At 35.9% G+C, this 23,662-nt stretch overlaps 1 protein-coding gene across 16 annotated transcripts in view; it reads left to right on the plus strand.

The window, feature by feature from the left end:
* The window catches only part of Ptprk (protein tyrosine phosphatase receptor type K), a 547,270-nt gene that overhangs the window by 308,200 nt on the left and 215,408 nt on the right, over positions 1-23,662 (plus strand). For all 16 annotated transcript variants that reach the window (XM_031380660.1, XM_031380676.1, XM_031380659.1 and 13 more), the window contains exon 7: positions 14,435-14,728. In XM_031380660.1, the coding sequence (XP_031236520.1) occupies positions 14,435-14,728 (294 nt within the window). The remainder of the gene's footprint in view (positions 1-14,434; positions 14,729-23,662) is intronic.

The raw sequence follows: 23,662 nt of genomic DNA on the forward strand, positions 1-23,662 counted from the left end.
CCCCGCCAGAAATCTGGCTTTTCTTCATAAATGTTCAAATCATTTGAAAACAACTTCTTTTTCTTCATTTACCTCCATCTAAGGGAAGCTGTTTAGGATTGAATTATTAAATTGTAGCAGGATAAATATTATCTGGAAATTTGATTTTTTTTTCTCTTGAAGTACGTTGTCTGTCAATCAGCAGGGCCTATTTCCAGGGTATCCTTTTTTTGTGGGGTATTCCTTTTTTGTTTTGATTTTTTTCTTTTTCAAATGTTTCCTCCTCCTCCTCTTTCTTTTTCTTTGTAGTATAGGTAGCATAGTTGCTAGTGGTTAGTTTATTTCAGTAACTCATTGATGTAACAGGAGGTAATAAACAATGTATTCTTCACTCTGGCAAATTTAGTAAAACAGAAGTGTTGAGTGAAAGGTCCAATAAACAGAACTTACTAATAATTAATTTACAGTGTGCCATACGTGGTGAGAGATGTGTCATGTATGCTGTTTTCCTAGTTCCTAGTTCAATAACAGAAGTTTAATTTTCTTTATCCTTAAGGAACCTGGATCTGATAAACAGACTTGATTCATATACCTAAGGACCCAGCCCAGCCCAGACTGTGACCCAGGTCTTGGTCAGCACAGTTACCTTGTTGTCTTTTTTTTACTTTCATCATAATTACATACAATTCTACAAGTATTATCTAAACTCACTTGTAGTTATTAAGAAAAAATTTTATGGCAAGATTTAATAAATATGAATAAGCCTTTATTTTACTCTGCTTCCCCCTAAAATTTAATTATGCAGATCTTTATTTTATCACCTTATGATCTCTATACTTGGTTATTTGAGTATTGTTCTCAGTTTTGTATTGCCCTCCCAGGTAATATTACAACTAAGATCTACCATTTTTTTATCCTTTATTCTTCATAAAGGAACAGGAACATAGTCGTGTCTTCTCTGAATCAAGTAGAAGGCGTCCAGACAGAAACTCTAGCAACTACTCCTCGACCTATGCAGTCATGTGCACTCATACACTCGTGTACTTGCTGTACACTTCTGTATACTCATATGCCCTCATACAAAATTCACTTGGCCTCCAGTCTAGGACGCTGAAGCCTGTAGTTTCTGTTCCAGTGTAGGGGGAAAGTAGCACAAATACAGTTTATGAAAATTATTAACCTCAGGTTATTCCTTACGCTGGAGTTCTTTGTTTTAGTAGTTGCCTAATGGTGAGGAAAAAACAAACTCGTCCACTTTCTGAAATCATAGTCCTTAACACATAACAACATTCATCTGACTTATTCTTAATTTTGTTAAAATTAATTTAATATTAATATTCAAATGCTCTCACCTTCGTTTTGCTCAACAAGGTGTGGCAAAATCTCAGACTGTATTGTTTGTCATATCCTTTTAAAGATAATATTATAGACTCCCATTATCACTGTATTTCCCTCAGCAGTCTTGATGTTACATTCTTCCCGCTGGTATACCTTAAAACACTACAGACATTGATGTTATGAATCTATAATGTGACACAGTTTTTGTGTGACACAAACTTGGTAGTCCCTGGGAGATGCTTTCCTTGAGAGCTCTGGTACTTTGGCCCTATCCTGGGAAGTCTTAGAGTGAATAGCTTAAAGTGATTTAATCTTCTGCAAATATAAAACATCTGGCAACTTCAGTGTGCACATGCGTGGCACTTAGGCTATGATATCATTTCCCATTAATTGTAAATGTGACAAACTTAGTCTTAGGAATACAAGAAGCATTTCAGTTTGCAGCAGTAGGAAGGGAGGTGCCTGGCCTCGCTCCCCCTTTTCACCTTTGTCTATTTAGGCTCCACTTAAGGTAAGATTGAGGTTACTGAAGCTTAGAGAGCTGCCACAATCCTGGTTTCCTAATTGCAGAACTAAGAAGAATTCGAGGGTTCCATCAGTCTCCAGTGATGATGCTGTTGAATGCCTCTGTTTTGTTTTCTGTCTGTAGTTTTTAATAGCGGATTAAACACAAAACCTAACGAACTCCCTCCCACAGCAGTACATTCTTGTAATTTGAACATCTCCTAGCTGCAACCCTGAGAGCACCATTAATGGTTGCTGATGTCTTTACCACCAACTTGACCTGTTCAGAGAAAATAAAATGAAGAGATTTATCACTTTATTGTGGTTTTCATTCATATTTGAAAAGCAAAAATAACTTTCTAGAGAAGACTGGAACTTTCTAGCCCCCAGTTAGTGTCTTTGAGCAAACTATCAAGGTTTCTTGAAATGCTACATGACTGGTGTGAGCTTGCTGTCCTAACGTATCTGTTAACCTCACCATTTAAACCCAAAATACAGTTGCAGGAATGTATGTTTCAAAAATAAAAAGGCCTGGGAATTTAGATGAGGAAAGGGTGTCCTTCATTTATAATATGGAAATGTTATGACCTTCATCAAATATGAATGTCATTGTACTAAAATGCAAGAAGTATTCCAAGGAAACCCACTTTATTCCCCTCTTCTTCCTGTGTACACAGTATGTGTCCTTCCTCATCCTATATACATAGTAGGCGTCCTTCCTCATCCTATATACATAGTAGGCTTCCTTCCTCATCCTATATACATAGTAGGCGTCCTTCCTCATCCTATATACATAGTAGGCTTCCTTCCTCATCCTATATACATAGTAGGCTTCCTTCCTCATCTTATATACATAGTAGGCTTCCTTCCTCATCTTATATACATAGTAGGCTTCCTTCCTCATCTTATATACATAGTAGGCTTCCTTCCTCATCCTATATACATAGTAGGCGTCCTTCCTCATCCTATATACATAGTAGGTGTCCTTCCTCATCCTATATACATAGTAGGCTTCCTTCCTCATCCTATATACATAGTAGGCTTCCTTCCTCATCCTATATACATAGTAGGCATCCTTCCTCATCCTATATACATAGTAGGCGTCCTTCCTCATCTTATATACATAGTAGGCTTCCTTCCTCATCCTATATACACCATAGGCTTCCTTCCTCATCCTATATACATAGTAGGCGTCCTTCCTCATCCTATATACATAGTAGGTGTCCTTCCTCATCCTATATACATAGTAGGCGTCCTTCCTCGTCCTATATACATAGTAGGTGTCCTTCCTCATCTTATATACATAGTAGGCGTCCTTCCTCATCCTATATACATAGTAGGCGTCCTTCCTCATCCTATATACATAGTAGGTGTCCTTCCTCATCCTATATACATAGTAGGCTTCCTTCGTCATCCTATATACATAGTAGGCTTCCTTCCTCATCTTATATACATAGTAGGCGTCCTTCCTCATCCTATATACATAGTAGGCGTCCTTCCTCATCCTATATACATAGTAGGCGTCCTTCCTCATCCTATATACACCATAGGCTTCCTTTCTCAGCCCTTTATTCATCCTATACTTACTAATTGAAGTGCTGTGTATGTTTCTTCAGTGCCCATGAAAATATTGATATTTTTTGTGTTATGAAAAGTATTTTTTTTCTTCAGAAAATCTTTAGTTGATGGAGATAAACTTTTAAGATGATATAGAACCTGGCATTTAAGAAAATATGACTAATCTGGATTAGTAGTTACTTCAAGCTCATAGTTTAAATTCCATATCTGTCTAAGCAGACTTGGAACTTTGTCTTACTTGGAAATGGCTGGCGTGAAGGAATAGCACACCCTTCAGCTTTAAATCTGCATTCTAGAAAGATTTCTTTAACTAGAAGTTTGTTTTCTCTTATGGACCATAGAACGTCCAGTTATTTGTGTTATTTCACTTCTTTTAACATCAGTATTCAATTATGTTGCCAACTTCCAGAGGTGTTGGGGTAGGTTATAAAGGAACTGAAAATAAAAGGTCTTTGGCTGCCTGACATGTCACATTATTGTAAAATGTCCTTGATCCAATAGCTTTTCACATGGGTAAACATCTTTAAAATGTCAACAAAAAATGTTGCTTTATCCAGTGGTCTATAATTATTCCTGAATACCTACTGATTCCTTTTAATTATACAACCCTGTCTAGTGCTTTTATTTTCGGTTGCATCTTGACTTTTGGAAATATAGGGTTTTGGGCTCTGAAGAAGTTCATAGAGTCATAGACTAGGATGATGGTCTTAGTTTGTTTTCCATTGTTACAACGACCTACTGGAGATAAAGTACGAAAGAGGTTGATTTAGCTCAGAGTTTGGGAAGCTGAAAGACAAATGTGAATGGTCTACAGTATGTAAAGGACCTGTATCATTGAAATGACATCCTGAGAGTTTCATATGCAAATGGGAAGAGATAACATGACAAGAAGGGAAGGTATGTTTGTGTGTATGTGTGTATGAGTGTGTGTGTGTGTGTGTGCTTGTGTATGTGTATGTATGTTTGTGATTCCATGTGTATGTGTGTGTGTGTTTGTGTATTTGTGTATTTGTGTGTGTGTGTGTTTGTGTGTATTCCTGGTATGAAATGTGAACTAACTCAAGTGGAGATGTCACTTAGATGACAGTGTCCTCTGTGACTTAAGAACTTTCCAGGAAATTCTAAGTAGAAGTGCATAGGAATCTTTCTTCTCATCCCTGATCATTTTTACTGATATGTAAGGAGCTGTCATTAGCAATAGCTTATCTTAAATTCATGTCTCTATCAGCTATATTTTTGTCTCACTAAAAACCATTCCCCATGTTAACTCAGAACAGGTTTTGTTTTGTTTTTTTTATAGCATAATACATGGTTCTTGTTTTGTTGTTATTTTTATTGTCATAACATGTTACATTTACTTTTGTTGGTTTATTCTTTCTGGTGACTTTATATTGAAAGTTTTTGCAAAATTATGTTGGACCCAGTAAACCAACAATACAGTTTACTGCACTACTTAATTTTTTAATGAATTGATTTATATTTTTTAAATATGAAAATGTGTTTATTAGATTTTGGCTGCTCCAGAGTTACCAGTACTTTTTTAAAGTCTATTCTCTTGGAGAGGCAATATCCAGGTCCTTCCTAGTTTAAGGTCTTGTTCAGTTACTGTCAATCCATCATTTGAATTATTTTTTTATAAAATCATCTAAGTCTGTCATGTGTTGATTAGGATATGCCTGTCCTCTCTTCCCCTACAAAGAGTCTGACTTGTACTCTCCTAAGTTGTGTGAAAGTATAAGTCTAATTATCTGAGTCACTTAGGACAAGTAAATCCTTGAATTGTATCTGCCTTTCTGGAATCCACTGTCATCAGGATGGCCTGCTTCCATTGTTAATCTGAGTAATGACACTGGGGATTGGGCTTGGGGGCCATCTGTTAAAGGCTCCCTTAGCATGCAAACCTTATGCATCATGTTTAATTATTTTAGAGTAAGCACAAATGATGTATTTATCATGCACATATATTTCATATGTTTTATTACAGTGATTTAATACCATAGAATGCTTAGACCAGGAACAACTGTGCTTTGTTAGAATTGTCAAGTCGTCTTTTTTCTTTCTCTCTCTCCCTCTTTCTTTCTTTCTTTCTTTCTTTCTTTCTTTCTTTCTTTCTTTCTTCTGTTTACATGTAGAATATTCAAAATCCCTACCAATAATATTTTCTCTTTATTTTACACATGTGCATATAAAAGTGAATGTATTTATACATATAACACAGTAGAGAAATCACAATGTTATTGTAAAGACTAAAATGAATTTAGTGGATGTAGCTATTGTGTTAGTATGGATCAGCATAAGATGAATGCAAGCAGTACTCTTGGACTCCAAATCTTTGTCTTCATGGGGAAAGGAGTGAAGGCCTGCACTGTATGACCCAGGTATACTGGACATGCTTCCAGGGCCTTTTTTGCAATTGCTGCAGTTCGCCTCATCCTCCACCATCTATTTCATTCTTCCCTCATAAAGGTGACTGATGAGAGCATAATCTGGGGACCTGTTTATGTCTCTAGACTAACAGGGAACTATGGCTTTTCTACTTTTACTACTGAGTTGATTGTTATTCTTGGAACCACCTGGATGTTCTTTCCTTGAAATGCTATGAGCAGTTTGAGCTCTGACAAAGCTAAAATGAGGAATTAAACGACCGTAAGAGAACTCTTCCATATTTATTACCTCATGACTCATTTAAAAGCATCTATAATTTTATTATAACGTTTTGTTGACTGCTGTATGGGTTATAATATTGAGAAAATATCTAGTAAAATTGTTAAATTCTTATAATACTCAAAATTTTGAGCTAGTTCTTTGTGTGGGTAATAAACATAAAAGCAAGTAGTTTAAGGTCAAAATGGGGTACAGCATCATATTTGTATCACAGTGTAATAAACTTCATATGTCAAAAATTTCCTCATTTCTACCTATACATTAAATATAAGCCAAACCTTGCTTTCAATTTTTACTGAAATGTCTGGTGGACCACTCTGCTCTGTGATTTTTATATCAAGGAGGTAATAAAGTAATTGCAGCAATGTTTTCAAATCACAGAGACTGAAACACCACAGTAATACATAGGATACAAAATTATGTATGCAAAATTGGAAGGTTCATCACCAAAGTGATTCTTCCTATTTTAGCACTTCAGGCTTCAGGAGACAACCATGGTGTGGAAAAGAAATGTCGGATTCTTCCAAGTATGAATACACATGACTCTGTGAATTGAGATGGAGAAATATTACTTAATATGGAAGATAGAAATTTCATCTAATAATTTTCTTCTAAGCTGAACTATATTATATCTCACATGTAATATACATTATACCATTACATCTCACATATATAATATATTACTATATTTTATAGATATACAAACACACTCTCTAGTGTTACTCTAGTGTTAGTATACTTAGGTTCTTTTGTATCTGTACTGATTTATAGTATATGTCACATTAAGAATTAAATCACAGGATATTTTTCAGTGAAAACACTTTTCAATGGGTCAGCTTTAATTTACAAACAAAGAATTGTTGTTAGGTATGTTGTGTCATTTTTTTTTTCTTTACAAGCAAGATAAATCATGGGTTGCCACTTGGTCACTTAGCAACTGCTTAGAAAGTGTTCTTTTGTTCTGGTCAATTAGCTCCTTTAATTAAATAGTAACATTTTGAAGGTGATGTGTATCAATGTCAGAGCAATTGGCCCCCTATATGGTTCAGAGTAGGAAACCTTACTTTTTGAGGACTTAATTTCAGCCTCAGAAAATGAATGTAATAAAACGGGGATCCTCATGTCTTCGTGCGGAGCCCTACACTGAAGATCAGTGTGTATCCTCTTCAAGGAACAGGTAAAGTGTCTACAATGATGGCTTTCCTTGTGGTTCCATTGAAAGTTTCTTCTTCAGCACTTGGCTAGCTGGCCATTCACCCATAACAACACTTTGGAGTTTTTAGTTCACTGAAAGAAATACTAGAAATACAAGGAAGACTGTGTTTTGTAGGTCAGTCACTGCTCTTCATTGCATGGCAGAAATGAAAGAGAAAGCTAATCATTCTGGTTTCATTGAACCCAGTCACTGATATTGACTATTTGAAATTTTCCATCTCCTGATACTGGGTAGGTTTTCCTCTTGGGTGAAAAACAGTTTCATTTAAAAATGAAAATTATTAACTTCTCTTTCTCTCTCCTTTCTTCTCTTTTCTTTCTCTTTCTTTCTTTCTGTATGCATGGGTACAAGAAAGCTTTTAAAATAGCCCAGCCTTGCCTCAAACTCACTATTTAAATATAGTTAACTTTGATCCTCTTGATTCAATGTTACAAATTTTGGAATATAATGCATATACTGCCATACTTGGATTTATCTTATACTGGGGCTTAATCCAGGACTTTGTGTATGCTACTGAGCACTCTTAAGATATATCCTTAGTCTCTGAAAAGCGATTATCTTGGCTACAGTTTTGGTTGCTATGATGAAATGTCATGATCAAAAGCATACTGAGGAAGAAAGGGTTTATTTAACACTTTCTTGTCATAGTTCTTCACCAAAGGAAGCCAGGACAGGATCAACAGGAGTTGATGCTGAGCCATGAACAGTATAGCTTACTGGTTTCCTTCCTATGGCTTCCTCAGCCTGCTTTTTTACAGAACCCAGAACCAGACCAGGAATGGCACCACCCACAATGGGCTGAGCCTTCTCCCATCAATCACTCATTAAGAAAATGCTCTGTATGGAAGCTTCTTCTCAATTGAGGTACCCCACTTTTCAGATGACTTTAGCTTGTCTCAAGTTTATATAAAATTAACCAGAATAGTAGCTTTTTCATACTTTCATTCTTCAATATTAATGCACTATTGTCAGAGGCTTAACATAGATGACTGTAGTTCACGTTCAAATGATGTGCTAGAAAAAATTCTAAACCACATTATAATAAAATTCTAGATGTGAATGAAATTCTTTTGATTTTTCTGTATGTTAAAAGATTGATTTCCAGAAAACATCATCTGTTCGCTTGCCTGGGACTATGCATGCTATACACACAAATGTTCATTTCTCTGTGAGTTGTTTTTCTGGCAGTGGACTAGCTTGCATGAATAAATGGCTAGCCTTACACTATTGGAATTGTAAGCTACTGCTCTCTTCATAAGTAGAGATGTAAATGATGGAAGTTCAGGTCAGCACAAGCATTTCCTTTTGGATGTGTCATTAATTACAATTATAAATCATGATAGTGTGCTTCAGGACTGTCAGAAGGGGTTAAGTGGGTAACCTGAGTTAGCCATACTCTACGCAGAGCTCCAAATAAATATCTACTTTTCATGAAGACAACAGCAGTTGCAAATGTCCTTTCTTTTTGAGAGTCCTGTGGTCAGTGGCATAGGGGCTTCAGATTTTGCCTACTCAAGCTTTATAGTTCTGGTCCTTTACTGTCTTTGTGAGTAAAGTGTACGAGTTAGTTGAGTGATGGAATTTGAGAGTGTATATGTCACTTGAGCTGACAAAAGTTTAAATGAGGCTTACATATAAAAATCACTGAATTTAAGATTAAGAATTCACATAACGTAAATATTATGAGTTAATTTGTATGAGAAGACATGTATAAATCTTTCTGGCAACATTGCTCCTATTAGTTACACTACAAGACAGTGGACAAAAGCATAAATAGCGAAGTATTTGATTGCCTATGGATTTTATTAGCCCTGGGAAGTCAAGTGTCAAAAAAGCAGTAAATGAAACAGCATTATGAATTAACTAGAGACTGAGGGCTGGAGAGATGGCTCAACAGTTAAGAGCACCAGCTCTTCCTCTAGAGGACCCAGATTCAATTCCCAGTCCCCACATGGCAGTTCAAAGCTGTCTGTAGCTCCAGACTCATGGGATCCCATCCTGTTCCCCCAGACACACATGCAGACAAAGTACCAATGAACATAAAATAAAGATAAATAAATCATTAAAAAAGAAATAATACGAGACACAATTATGTATTTTGTAAATGTACATAGCTTAGTGAGTCTCCAGTTTTTCCAGTGTAGCGCCAATGAAACTTATTCTCTTGTCACATACATGATAACTAATGCCCACAGGAAATTATTGTAATTATGAATGACCTACCTCCCATTTGTCAGGGGGTGCAAAGGTTCTCTGTCTTATCCATGTGATACTATTGTGTTGTTATCCCATTGAAATATGATCACAAATTATTTAAGTCTATTGTAGGGAACTCAAAAATGAGCTCATAAATGTAGGACATAGAGGACTTTTTCTTTCTTAGTTTCTCTATAGTATGTCCCTCCAGACTGAATATTCAGTAGGCAACAGAAAGGTATCTTGAAGAAACATAGCTTAGTGAATCTGTCATTTAACAAAAATCAGAACATGATTAACAGTCCAGAAAGGAGGTAAATCAAATTGACTTTGAAACAACCATTTCATTTCATCACATGCTAGGAAATTTAAAAAAAAAAAAAAAGTCTCCATATAAAATAGAAGCATCTCCTCTGACTTTTATTTGCAAGCAATTAAATAGTTAAAATATGTTGTTGTGGCTTAAATCACACTTTATAATTTCCACCACTCCCAACATAGCTATAAATTTTTCTCTCAGGTGAAGTAATGTCCATTTGCATCCTTCTTAGCCACTAGCAAGTAGCAGGGATGAACAATCTCCCGAGAGAAGAAGCCACTTTACACGTTTATAGCCAGGTCAAACACGTCTCCTAGACTCATCTTCTAAAGCATGGGGCTGCTGGGTGTAAAGCAGTTTTCGTATAGGTGGTTATATTAAAGAACTGAAATAGGCACAGAATCTGGCAGAGGGAGAGTTTACATATCACTCAGTAGAATGAGTAAGGAATACATCACAACATAGCAGGGATCGCAGGAATGTGGTCACAGAGCCATGTCTAGAACATAGAAACAAGGAACTAAGGCTTCCTGCCTGCTTCTCTCCTCTCTGCTCATACTAATTTCAGTTGTCTGGTTTCAAGCACTGTTAGAGGATGTGTTTTATTAAGTACATTGAGTTTGTGGTAGTTTTTCACAGCAGTCAGAAGACACCAACATATTATAGCACCAAATTCTATGGTGGGAGTGTTAACCTAGGGTTTGTTCTAATAATGTCTCCCTGACAAAGAGATAAAGCAATGGGGAAACAGCTAGGATTGAAAGGAACTTAATTTATCTTGATCAAAAGATGGATATAGAAGTGCCTTTTGCCGTGACATTTACTCTGTTGCTGACATTTTCTGGCTTTCTGGCTTCTGTTTCCGAGTTTGCATTATAATGATTGACTGAATTTAGATAAGTGGCATATATTTTTAAAGAACTATTATAATGGGGATGATTGAGTGAGAGAATATCCTTTGCTAGTGGCTTGCTTGATTTCAAGACATTTAACATTATTTTGGATATTAAACAAGAAAAGCATTCTGGGATTTGCTTGTCATTTTGGATCCAGAATAATGAATGGAAATCATTAATGAAAAGTTAATTTGGAATGTTAGCAAAGTTTATTCTCTATTTTGAGGGTTGCATGCTTCACTTGATACCTAGTGTACATTTGGGATTTATCTGCACCACACCTCTGGGTCTAGTAGCATATTAAGTTATGAAGAATATTAGCATTGCTCCCAAACAATTACTTGTTCATATGCTAGCTGATTAAAATTCATGAATAATTTATTGAAATGAATAGAGATTTTATAAATAAATCTCCTTGTTCTCTGGGGGCCTAAAAACAAAATACATATGCTAATATAAGATCTCTTTTACCACCAACATCAAACTTTAATATTGAGTGGTATATTAGTCTCCTTAATGTGAATTTCACTCATAGCCATGCTGTTAAGCAACGTGTCTGCTTCTTAGTTGCTTTGCATTTTGTGGCAGTTCCAACCTTGAGATATTGCTCTGCTTATTGAGGGTTCCAATAACCCTCTGAGCAGACGAGGTGAAGTAACACTGATCAGGACATTACTGCCATTCTACAGGCTAGTGTGTGCAATGTTTCAACCTCATTTTTTTTCATTTATACATGTCTTTACTTATGCATGTCATTGCATTCATTATTCAATATTACATTAATTTTTGTTGTTGTTCAGGCAAACATATAAATAAATCAAAATAAACCAAATAGCATCATACATAGAACATGCTGGTGTATTTTAGAAATGTAATCTTTTAGTGACTCCTGTGTTAGCTTAGGTGTGAAAAGACTGTACAAAGTTAAAAGAACATTCACATTTCCCCTACCATTACTGTGATAATTTTTGTCTTTTGAAAGTTGGCCCCTTGGCTTCAGACTGAATCAAACAGGAAGGACAAGGGCTGTGTTTGACCCGAATACTGGTTCATGCTAGCTTTGTACCCATTGTCCATGCTCGTACTCCTCTTTCCATCTTCTTTACTCTGTTGGTTGTTTTCTATGGCAAATGGTGACAGCTAGCATTTGATACATACACATAAGTCCAGTCTTTACAATATCTGTACATATAGTTTAAGGAAGGTTTACAATTTATAATTCACTTTCCATGTTTTTGTTTTGTCTTGACTTTCCTCTTTATTTATCATGCTGTATATCAGACTATTTCGGGTCAATGGTGAGGCTTAAAAATGTGTGAGGCCTTGTTGCTTTGGGGTAGAATCCCAGAGAGCTGTGAATTTAGCGTTGTTTCCTACCTTAACTGAAATTAGTCACTGGATGAGCCATATGGAAGGAAAACACACACTACACATATGGAGACAGCCCCCTTTATCCAGAAAATATGATGCTTGGAGACACTTGCATGTCCTAGGACATTCGTTTAGATCCACGTCAGCTTAGCATGTAGAGAATTCATGCCCTTTTCATTTGTTTTGTAAGCTCTTGAGTTGGAAATTGCAATTTCTCGGCATGAAAAGTCTTCCTCTATCCTACTTTATCTGAGGGGCAAACACTCTACAATCTTGGATTGATTCAAGTGTTTCCTTTGAAGATGAGCTTCATTGAATTCACTTGTGAAACAGGCCACCATTTAGCTAGGATAGAACTTCCCTCATTACTGGTAAATACTTCTCCAAACTCTTTGAAGAGATTTGTATGGGTAAAGGTTATATGGCAGATGTGAGGACTACGTTCTGTAGACTAGCACTAGATGCCTGCAGCATATATATCACATGGTGGTTAGGCTGCTTCTTTACAGATGAGCATGGAAAATCACAACTTACATTATTCTTTGGCAACATTCTAAAAGCTCTTCCCTTAACGGGCCCATTGAGGAAAAGAACACTTATATTTATATTTATTTGCAATAAGGAAACATTCATTATCTCTACCATTTATTACTTTTATAAACTATTTCTTTTCTATATATAATTCCCCTATAAAAATTAAAAATAAATATAAATATGTCTCGTCTACATTATATAAATATCCAGCGTACAGAACCTGGTCAGTAGTAGTTAGTAAACATGTCCTGGGATTTTAGTCTCACAATCTTTGAAGTTGTATTTTCAAAAAAAAAATTTAGTCTGTTTAGTGATCTCAGCTAGATAGCCTTGTCTCTATTTTTTGGGTATTTGTGATTGGGAATATTTTTAAGCTAGTAGCCTTTTAAAAATCATAAATAAAACTCAATGTTAAGCCATATCTGAAAATCAGTTTAAACTTGTCCAGGCTGGTGAGAGCCTCTTTATGGAGTTTTCTTTGTCTTCTTTTATTCATGTGACAAATCATCACTAGTAGTTCAAAACATACTGCCTATGCAGTCTTAGCTTACGTTCCCTTCAGTCCAGGCCAACCTGGAACCCTGTGAGGTTATGTTAGTAGTTTTCTTGTACCTGAGTTCCTGTAACTTTTCAGCATTAATTCTTTAATCAGTTTGGGGGCAATTATCACCCTATTAAGATTAATACTTTCTTTTAAAGCCTTTCAAGTCCCTGAGAAGTGTGATGATTGGTCCAGAAGTTGAAGGGGAAATACCAACTGATGACAGTCTACTAATGACCCCCTACGCCCTGTATCCCAGTTGACAGGCTGTGCACACAGAGGCCTGTGTGGAGTCCTCTAGAGACAGCTCAGTCTTTCACTGGTATTGCTTTTAAGGGAAAACCTGCCCTAATACATTATTCATCATTCCATAAGTTCACATGTTGAAATAATATTTTCCAAAGTTTCTGTCAAGTAAAATAACTTAAGCCACCCAAAATTAAATTGCTATGTCCCTTTGACATTTGAGCTTAATAAGTGATATATTGCCTATTGCATGCTACTGTGGGGGCCAGTGATATACAGAGATTGGGTATTTCTTCTGGGTATAAATTTCAATTTCCTATTCTGTGTAGTGGGGGCATGGCCCCAGCTTTCTTTCTAGCTTTGTGGCATCTCTTCATTAGCTCATCTACTGGAACTTTGAAGTTGCAAGAAGTAAAGTAAGAACAGAGGCAAAAGCAAATAAAGAGAAGGAAACATCATAGCTCCCCTCCTTCTGCGTTTGATGAAATCTGCTCCTCTCCAGTGCTTTTCTTTATGTTTCTGTTCACTGCTGTGCATCTGAAACTTTCTCTCCTGAAAGTGCATGTTCTTAAGAAGAGAAAACTTTTGCTAAATTTACCAAAAGCCTTCATAAAACCAATGTCTCTTTAAATTACAGTTGCTACATCATTATTTTCTAGTTTATGTTTTCTCCCCTAACCTCCTTCTCCTCTCTTCCTCTCCCCTCCCTCCCGTTCCTTTTCTTCCTTCCTTTTTTTTCTTTTCTGTCTTTTGTTTTAGGCCACTGTCATCATTTAGTTCAGCCTGGTTTAGAACTCACCTTGTTGACCTTAAGTTTGCAACAATCTTTTATCCAACCTTGCACCCTACGTGGTGAGACTGCATGCATGTGCCAACCAATCTTGACTCTGGTTATCTATTTAACATTTATCATGTTCTCCTAAATTGTTCACTAACCTTTGGTTACATATGAATATTATATATAACATATTTACTTACAGTCTACAGTTACTGTTAGTATATCCTTATTTTAAGACTATTAAGTAATTAGAGCGTACATTTTTCTTTTCTAGAACCGCCTAGACCCATTGCTCCTCCTCAGCTGCTTGGTGTTGGCCCTACTTACTTGCTGATCCAACTAAATGCGAATTCTATTATTGGCGATGGCCCCATCATCCTGAAAGAAGTAGAGTATCGAATGACGTCAGGATCTTGGACAGAAACTCATGCAGTCAATGCACCAACATATAAGTTATGGCATTTAGATCCAGATACAGAATACGAGATCCGTGTCCTGCTTACCAGACCTGGTGAAGGGGGAACTGGGCTCCCAGGACCACCACTGATCACTAGAACGAAGTGTGCAGGTAAGGCTGGCTACCTGACCTATGCTCTTGTCAAGGAATCTTATAATAGTAATTAACACACTCATGGTATTCAACATTTTATATTATTTAGACATATAATTTTGAAAGTCTTATTGAATTTGTTTTTTGACAGGTTTATACATATACAATGTGAATTCTGATTGTTGTACTTGGTCATCCCCTAGATACAACCTTCTAAGCGTTTACTAAATTTGGTTATTCATAACCTTGTTTCTGTAACACTATGCCTACTTCAGAGTAGTTTGAGCATGTCTTTGAAACTCTTCTACTGTTTGATGAAGCCACAGTCTTTTCTTACACAGTAACTTTGACGAGTTTTCTGGTTTTGTGCATAATATTTCTGGTAGCTACATATCTCTGTTAACTCTAAAGCATTTCCTTCATGTTAATATTGTAAACCTTTTTACCACATGGAAATAGTTTTGTCTGCAGTAGAGAGCTGATATAACATAGATAAGAAAATTGATTCTAGGACTAGAGAGAAAGCTCTTTTTGGTTCAGTGCCTGGCCCAAGAACATAACAGGTGAGATCCCAGTACCTACAGAAAAGCTGAATGTTAAAAGTTTATGCAGATTTCTCATTCCCCCCTGGGATGCAAAACAGGCCAATTCCCTGAGCTCATTGTGAGTTCATGGTTTGGGGAGAGACTGCTTTAAAGAATTGAGTGGAAACACCAGAGAGAAATACAACATCAGCCTCCAGCCTCCAAATGTATACACACAGTGAAAAACAGAAAAAAGTGAAAAAACAGAAAAATGCCTGCACACAATAACCATCCTGTGCAGGAAATCCTGTTGAGGATTAGCTAAGCAGCTTGACACCTCCTAGAGAAGGCAGAAAATTTCCTTCCTGTAATTGGTCTGTCTGTGCGTGGAAATGGGTGCTGAAAATATCAATACACTTGCAGATACATAAGAAAATTACAACATAACATGGTCTTTGTTCTACCATATAGGAAAAATTACCAGTTATGCAAAGATAAAATATTTGATCACCTATTATTTGAGCAGATAATTACTTTAACATTAATTCTCAAAATGATAAGTTTTAGTTCAAAGAGATATTTTTGTGTCCATGAGCAGTAGGTGAAAATAAACACACACACACATACACACACACACACAACCTGAATACTTCTTGAATATTTGCTTATCATTTAAATTTTATTGGGCTAGTCACCAAGAATTCTGATGTAGCACATAGTAGTCGATACATATTTTTATTGTAATTAAGTTGTCGTGTATTTTAAGCATACAGGACATTTAACTGTTGATTTGGCAGCTAGCGAGTAGAGGGTCCTCTAATGTGTTGATTGGCATCTGGCAGTTGAAAGCTTTGCAGAACTTTTTACTCTAGTTCCCATTGTCCCGAGGCTCAGCTTCAATTTCTCAGTTTGGTTTTAAATACTCTGATTATTTGTAACCTCTTCTTCAGGGTTTCATGAGGAATTGTTCTTAGGATACTAAAGCAACTTTCTGCAGGAAAGGGTAGCTGAACTTTCTACCTAGTCAGGAATTACTCATTTAATATGTAACCTCTTAAAATTACAACAGTTGATAACAATAACCTAGAATTGTAGTTTCCCTCTTGATTTTTATCTACACTTTCTTTTAATTTTCTTTGTGTGTTGTTACTGTCTTCATTCTTGTCAGAATAGACCATTAAGAAGGAACAGCAGCATGAGGAATTTTGTGTAGCTGTTTAACCTCAAAGATACTTGAAACTCATTATTGCTGAGTGAGTTTTGAAGATTACAAGTAAATGTTTTTAGGGCCACTATGCTGTATTAAGTGGGTGAATGAACATTGACTTTTGTTCCCTGTTGATGTTTATGTTCAGAGTGTGTTGAAGTAACAGAAGAGAAAATATGACTGGAGATCTCTGTAAGAACTGCCTCATTTGGTGAAGAACGTAGAGTAAGAATATCAACTGGTTAGGGCTGCTTCTGACTTAGAAAAATCTTGATGATTAGGAAATATATGGGGCTTTAAGCTTGGGTATGTTGTGCTTCCTTTTCATTAAACTCTAGTCTGTAATTTCTTTATTTCTTTCTTGTTGAAATTATCATTGAGTAGAGTATTGTTAAACGTCCTCATGTATGTGGGCTTTCTATTGTTATATTGTTATTGAGGAGCAGCCTTAATCCATGGTGATCTGATAGGATTCAAGGAATAATTTCTATCTTCTTGTATCTGTTGAGGACTGTTTTGTGACAGATTAAATTGTCAGTTTTGGAGAAAGTACCATGAGGTGCTGAGAAGAAGGTATATCCTTTAGTTTTAGGATGAAATGTTCTATAGATATCTGTTAGAACCATTTGTTTAATAACTTCTGTTAGTTTCACTGTGTCTTTGCTTAGTTTCTGTTTCCATGATCTGTCCATTGCTGAGAGTGGTGTGTTGAAGTCTCCCACTATTGTGTGCAATACAATGTGTGCTTCGAGCTTTAGTAAAGTTTCTTTTATGAATGTAGATGCATTTGGAGTGTAGAGGTTCAGAATTGAGAGTTCATCTTGGTAGATTTTACCTTTGATGAGGATGAAGTGTCCTTCATTATGTTTTTGGATCACTTTAGTTTGAAAGTTGATTTTATTCAATATTCGAATGGCTACTCCAGCTTATTTCTTGAGACCATTTGCTTAGAAAATTGTTTTCAAGACTTTTTATTGAGGTAGTGTCTATCTTTGTCACTGAGGTAGGTTTCTTGTATGTATCAAAGTGTTGGATCCTGTTTACTTACTCAGTCTTATAGTCTATGTCTTTTTATTGGGGAATTGAGTCTATTGGTACTAAGAAAAAGTAATTGTAGCTTCCTGTTATTGTTGTTGTTAGAGTTACAAGTCTGCTCATGTGGCTACCTTCTTTTAGTTTTGTTGGAAGATTACTTTCTTGCTTTTTCTAGGATGTAGTTTCCCTCTTTGTGATGGAGTTTTGATTATTATGTTTTGAAGGGCTGGATTTGTGGAAAGATATTGTGTAAATTTGTTTTTGTCATGGAATACCTTGGTATCTCCATCTATGGTAATTGAGAGTTTTGCTGGGTATAGTAGCCTGGGCTAGCATTTGTGTCCTCTTAGGGTCTGTATGACATCAGCCCAGGATCTTCTGGCTTTCATAGTCTCTGGAGAGAAGTCTGGTGTCATTTTGATAGGTCTTTCTTTATATGTTAGTTTACCATTTTCCCTTACTGCTTTTAACATTCCTTCTTTGTTTTGTGCATTTGGTGTTTTAATTATTATGTGGCAGGAGGAATTTCTTTTCTGTTCCAAACTATTTGGAGTTCTGTGGGCTTCTTGTATGTTCATAGGCACCTCTTTCTTTAGGTTATGGAAATTTTCATCTATACTTTTGTTGAAGATATTTACTGGCCCTTTAAGTTGGAAGTCTTCACTCTCTTCTATACCTTTTATCCTTAGGTTTGGTCTTCTCATTGTGTACTTGATTTCCTGGATGTTTTGGCTTAGGATCTTTTTTGTATTTTGCATTTTCTTTGACTGTTGTGTTAATCGTGTGTTAATGCCTCTTGTATTTTGTTGGTGATGCTTGCATCTATGGCTCCCGACTTCTTTCCCTGGTTTTCTATCTCCAGAGTTGTCTCTCTTTGTGAATTCCTAATTGTTTCTGCTTTCATTTTTAGATCCTGAATGGTTTTGTTCGATTCTTTCACCTGTGTGGTTTTGCTTTCATGTAATTCTTTAAGAGATTTTTGTGTTTCCTCTTTAAGGGCTTGTACCTGTTTACCTGTATTCTCCTGTATTTCTTTAAGGGAGTTATTTATGTCCTTCTTAAATTCCTCTATCACCATCATGAGATATGATTTTAGATCCGAATCTTGCTTTTCCTGTGTATTGGGGTGGGAGTACTATGTTCTGATGATGCCAAGTATTTTTGGTTTCTGTTGGTAAGTTTCTTGTATTTGCCTTTTGCCATCTGATAATCTTTGGTGCTAGATGTTCTTGCTGTCTCTGGCTGGAGCTTGTTCTTCCTGTGGTTTTGTAAGCCTGTGTCAACACTCCTGGGAGATCAGCTCTCCCCTGGAAAGACCCATGTGCAGATGGCTGTGGATCAACCTTCCCTCCTGGGTACAGATGGAGGTAGAAAGGCCCCTGTCCCAGCTGCTCAGCTGCTTCTATAGCCTGTGCTTCTGAGCTCGTTCTGCCTTAGAAAGTCTGAGTAACATTTAATTTGTGTACTCCTCATGAATTTAAATATCATGTCCAATCAGTTGTCCTTTTACTTCCAAATATAGGAATTTCAGATCATCTTTCACCCTTGATAAACCTTTACCAATGTTTATTATAGTTAGTATCGTCTCAAAGTTACTCTGACTTAGAATTTTAGGGAAAAAGCAGTATAGACTAGAAATTTTTCTCTAAGTTTATCAGATTTGAGAGAAGATGAGGCTACTCATCAGAGCCAATATTAAGGTCAGTATCAAGTTCTTTTATTTGAAAAGGAGAGAAAGCTAGCTCATGTAGTAATTTCTAACCATTCTTTGTATAGGAAATTAGAATATAATTTAGAAAAATCATAAATCTAAGAATAAAATCACCATTTGTTTAAAACATGATGCATTTTATATTCCCCCACATTAAGATCTATTTCCTTTTCTCTAAATCAGCATCTCAGATTAGTATACCTTTGGCCTCAACCAGAGACCACGAAGCAACAAAGTACCATGTGCTCCGCACAAGTCACCCTAGTAGCTGATTTTTAGCAGAAATTTCAAACGCTTAAAAATGTTTTGTAATATGTGGGAAAGATCCCTTTGAGACATCAAGATGAAAGTTCCTACCTAATGTTATCAAACGGTACTTGCCATGAATAATGGGACTGGCATAAAATTGAGTTTTAAATCTACAAAACTTATTTTTTAAACCGTAAAGATAGTATATTGAATTGCTTTTATTTTCAAATAGCTATTTCTTTTTTATTTTATTTATTTATTTATTTATTTATTTATTTATTTATTTACTTACTTACTTACTTACTTACTTACTTTGGTTTTTTCAAGACAGGGTTTCTCTGTGTAGCTCTGGCTGTCTTGGAACTCACTCTGTAGACCAGGCTGGCCTCAAACTCAGAAATCTGCCTGCCTCTGCCTCCCAAGTGCTGGGATTAAAGGCGTGCACCACCACCGCTTGGCTCAAATTGCTATTTGTATATACTATGTGTTAAACATGCTAAGTTACACAAAACTTTAAAAGCATCAATTCCTCCTAATGGATTATTCCCACCCCACCCCCTCTGCTGTTTTCTCTTATTCTCCATTTCTTTATGTCTCTGTTTATATATGATCTCATTCACATAATTCTTCTGTAATTTCAAAGAGCTTTTCTGCTACCTACATTTTCTTATCTTATTTTGCTATATTATACCTCATATATAACCAGTAAATTGATTACTATATTCTGTTTCTCATGTTCCTCTTTAATGCACTTTTAAATATTTGATATTTTATGTCAGATAGTAGTAAAAGTCATTTGGAAGACATCTACCAGTAAATAATTTTACAGCCAGTGAGAGGTTTTGCCATGTACATTGTTTATAGTTTTACATTTTTAAGGAAAATATATGTCTATGGCTAAATACTAATGAATACTACTTTAGACTCAACACATAAAGTTAGGTATCATGTGATATAGTCTCTTCAGTCGTAGCCATTGAAAATGAATAAACACAAATTCTGGAATGAGTAACTTATTCCCTAAAACAGCACAGCTTAATGTTCCCAGCTTCCCTTGTACTGGAAGCAAAGATGGTTTATTTGCTAAACACTCAACAAACAACAACAAAAATGGAGAAAATGTAATATTTTACCATTTTCTGAAAATGCTCTGCCTAGTTAGTTAAGCTTTCTTTCTTTCTTTCTTTCTTTCTTTCTTTCTTTCTTTCTTTCTTTCTTTCTTTCTTTCTTTTTTAAACCTTTTGAGGCATTCAAATAATTTGGAAGATTCAGTCTTCTGCTTCAGGCTCTCTCAAGATGGGAGAGGTAGTAATTATGGATTGTAGTGACTGAAACCACCTACACACGTTTCAGGATTCTCTGTGAACCTGAGGCAAGTGTTTATTTCACTTAGTCTGTAGCCTGACTCGTGTCATGGCTCATATAGTGTTTCTTCAGGCATTTATACATTTTAGAAAGTGCTTTAAATGTGAAGTTGCCTTCAGTGGCAAGTAATTCAGATACTCTATTGAGCAATCTGAGAATGTGTGCTTGTTTTTTATTGTTGTTTTTTTTTTTCTGTTTTTTGTGCATCTATTTCTGCTGAGTATACAATCTAGTCTATAAGCTGAGCCAAAATATACTTCATTCTTCTTATTAAATGGAAAGAAAATGTGCCATCCTCAGGAACTATGTGCCTTGCATGCTTTCTCAGTTTGTACATTGAGCTTGTTTCTTTAAATTGCCTTTTGCTTCTGGATAAGCCATCAGGGAATGGCTTAATGATTAACTAGCATTTTTGCAGTATCTCTTTCATAAGCCAGGTCAATCGGTCAGAATGCCCACAGTGTAATATATTTACACATTTGGGGATGCTACACTGTACTCTTATATTGAAGTTTGATGCTCTTGGTAGTTTTGAACCGACAAGTGAATCTATGAAGCTGTGTGTGGCAGGGGGAGGGGTGGCCTTCTTTTAAAAGGAACATCTACTAAACATGCATTTCTTCTGCCCTAAATCAAGAATAGAAAAAAAAGATTTCTATTTTCTTTCCTTCTAGATGAGTATTTTCTAGATTTCTTAATTTATGGAATTAAATTTTGGCCCTTTAGCTATAGCTTTATCAGCATAAGAACATTGATTTTTACTTTTCTTTAAGATAGTTATCTGTCTTAAAGACTAGTTCCCATGATACTCAGGCTAGAACTTGGAACAAAATCAAATTGGTTTGTAAAAATTGATTTGGTTTAATAGTGTTAAGATGGCTATTTCTTCAATTAAAATCAAAGGCTTATGTCAATGTATTCTTTTCACTTTTTAAATAACATTTTAACTTACATATGAATTTTTGTGTTAATAACCTTTTGAGATGAATTTAATAAAAAAACCAGTGATTCTGTTGTTGGGGTCAAGAAAATTAAAAATGGTACTGCAGTGATAGGGAAGACAGTAGTGCAAAGGTTGCTGTGAGTTCATCAGTCCATTCTCTGCCATCCATTTGATTCCAGGCCCAGTTCTATAATGCCATTCTGAGGTATACCTGGTATGACAGTGCAGCGGAATCTTACTTCCAACAATCTATATTCTAACTATATAATAAAAAAGCATAAATTGTGTATGAAAATACAAAATGCTGGGTCTGGGAGTATTACTCAGTGGTGCAGGCATATCCAACTGTTAAGTCCCTGGTTTCATTCCTTAGCAATAAGAAGGACAGATTTAAAGGAAGGAAGGAAGGAAGGAGAAAGGAAGGAAAGAAGGACTTTCAGAAATACGAGACAACTTCTCATTAGAAAACAAGTTTTATTCAGACACTGGCAGCTTTTTGATACTGTGATTGTCTTCGTGGTAGTTGCCTCGCAAAGGCCTGATTCCTTACCTGTAATACAGTGCATGTCACAAGGCCCAGCCAGAGTCACCATGAGGACAGTTCAGTTGCTCCTCTTACTGTCTTCAGTGGATCCGTCACACTGAAGAAGGTACTAAGAGGGATAATATAATGTACTCTGTAACTTCAGTCATCAGAACACTGCCCTGTCTATGACTCTAGAGTTCATAATTTCTAGGGATATATTCTATATTTAAACATGGGGTGCCAGATAACTGGCATGAAGGCTTTATAGTGGGCTGCCATGAAAGTAAAAGACAAGATGTGTGAAGTTGGCTGCTTCTGTCCTTTGTTGGAGTTGGGTTAGGAATCAGATGCACAGTTATTCACATAGCTCAGATAAGCATGCTATTCCTTAAGCAGCATCAGTAAAAACATAATTACCTTTACTAACTAGAAATGGCTTGTTGTCAGCATATAAATTCCTCAGCTGCCTTACAGTGTTGATGGAAAACATTTGGCAACCCATGAAAATGGCACTGTATTTATTTATCTTCAGTGCTTACCACATGGTGAGTTGGTTAATGGTATCATTAAGTACTTTTTATTGGCTTCATTTGTTTTTGTGGAGTTTTGCATATTACAATCAAGCCAACAGGTGGCAATAATCATCAATTTCATGATATGTCACAAGCATCCCTCAAGTCCTAGGATTTTTATTTGATATTAACAGCAAATAGATTTTTTTCCTTTTAAAGCAAATAGAAATATTTTTTCACAGCCCAAAATGACACATTAGTGGTATCTTAAATTATAATTACATAGACTTGTCTGACAAACAAAATGACCTATGTACAATTAAAAAATATGTAGAACCAACATGAAAATGAAAAAAAAAGTGCTAACTATGGGAGAAAGTTCACAGGAGGTGGCTGGGACCTTTTAGCTTCTGATACATCACAACTATCCAGGTTTGTTCCTGAATATTTTGATTTTAATTCTGCCTTCAATTATCATTCTGTGTTCCATCCCATGTGTCCTTTGATTTAAAATAGCAAAAAAAAATCATACTCAGGTTAAAAAAAAACATCCAATCACTTATCCCCCATTCATACTCAAATGTATTTTCTCCTTCACTGAGTGTGCAAGAGTTTCGAGGAGATAATCGATTTGGTATTTTTTAAGTTTATTTATCCATATCTATTTAGTTAGCCCTTTGATGGGTTTTGGTCACTCTGTACAGTTTTCTTCATGATAACAATCATTTTCATCATTTTATATGAGTCAATTCAAATCTAAACATGAAAATAAATCTAATCTACCATCAGCATAAGGAGTTATTTCCTACCTTTGCTATCGTGTTCTGACATATGGTATCTTTGTTTCTAATGATTCTGTCTTTGCTCTTTATCCAATGTA

Source organism: Mastomys coucha, unplaced genomic scaffold, assembly GCF_008632895.1.
Source record: "Mastomys coucha isolate ucsf_1 unplaced genomic scaffold, UCSF_Mcou_1 pScaffold2, whole genome shotgun sequence".
NCBI classification, from domain to species: Eukaryota; Metazoa; Chordata; class Mammalia; order Rodentia; family Muridae; genus Mastomys; species Mastomys coucha.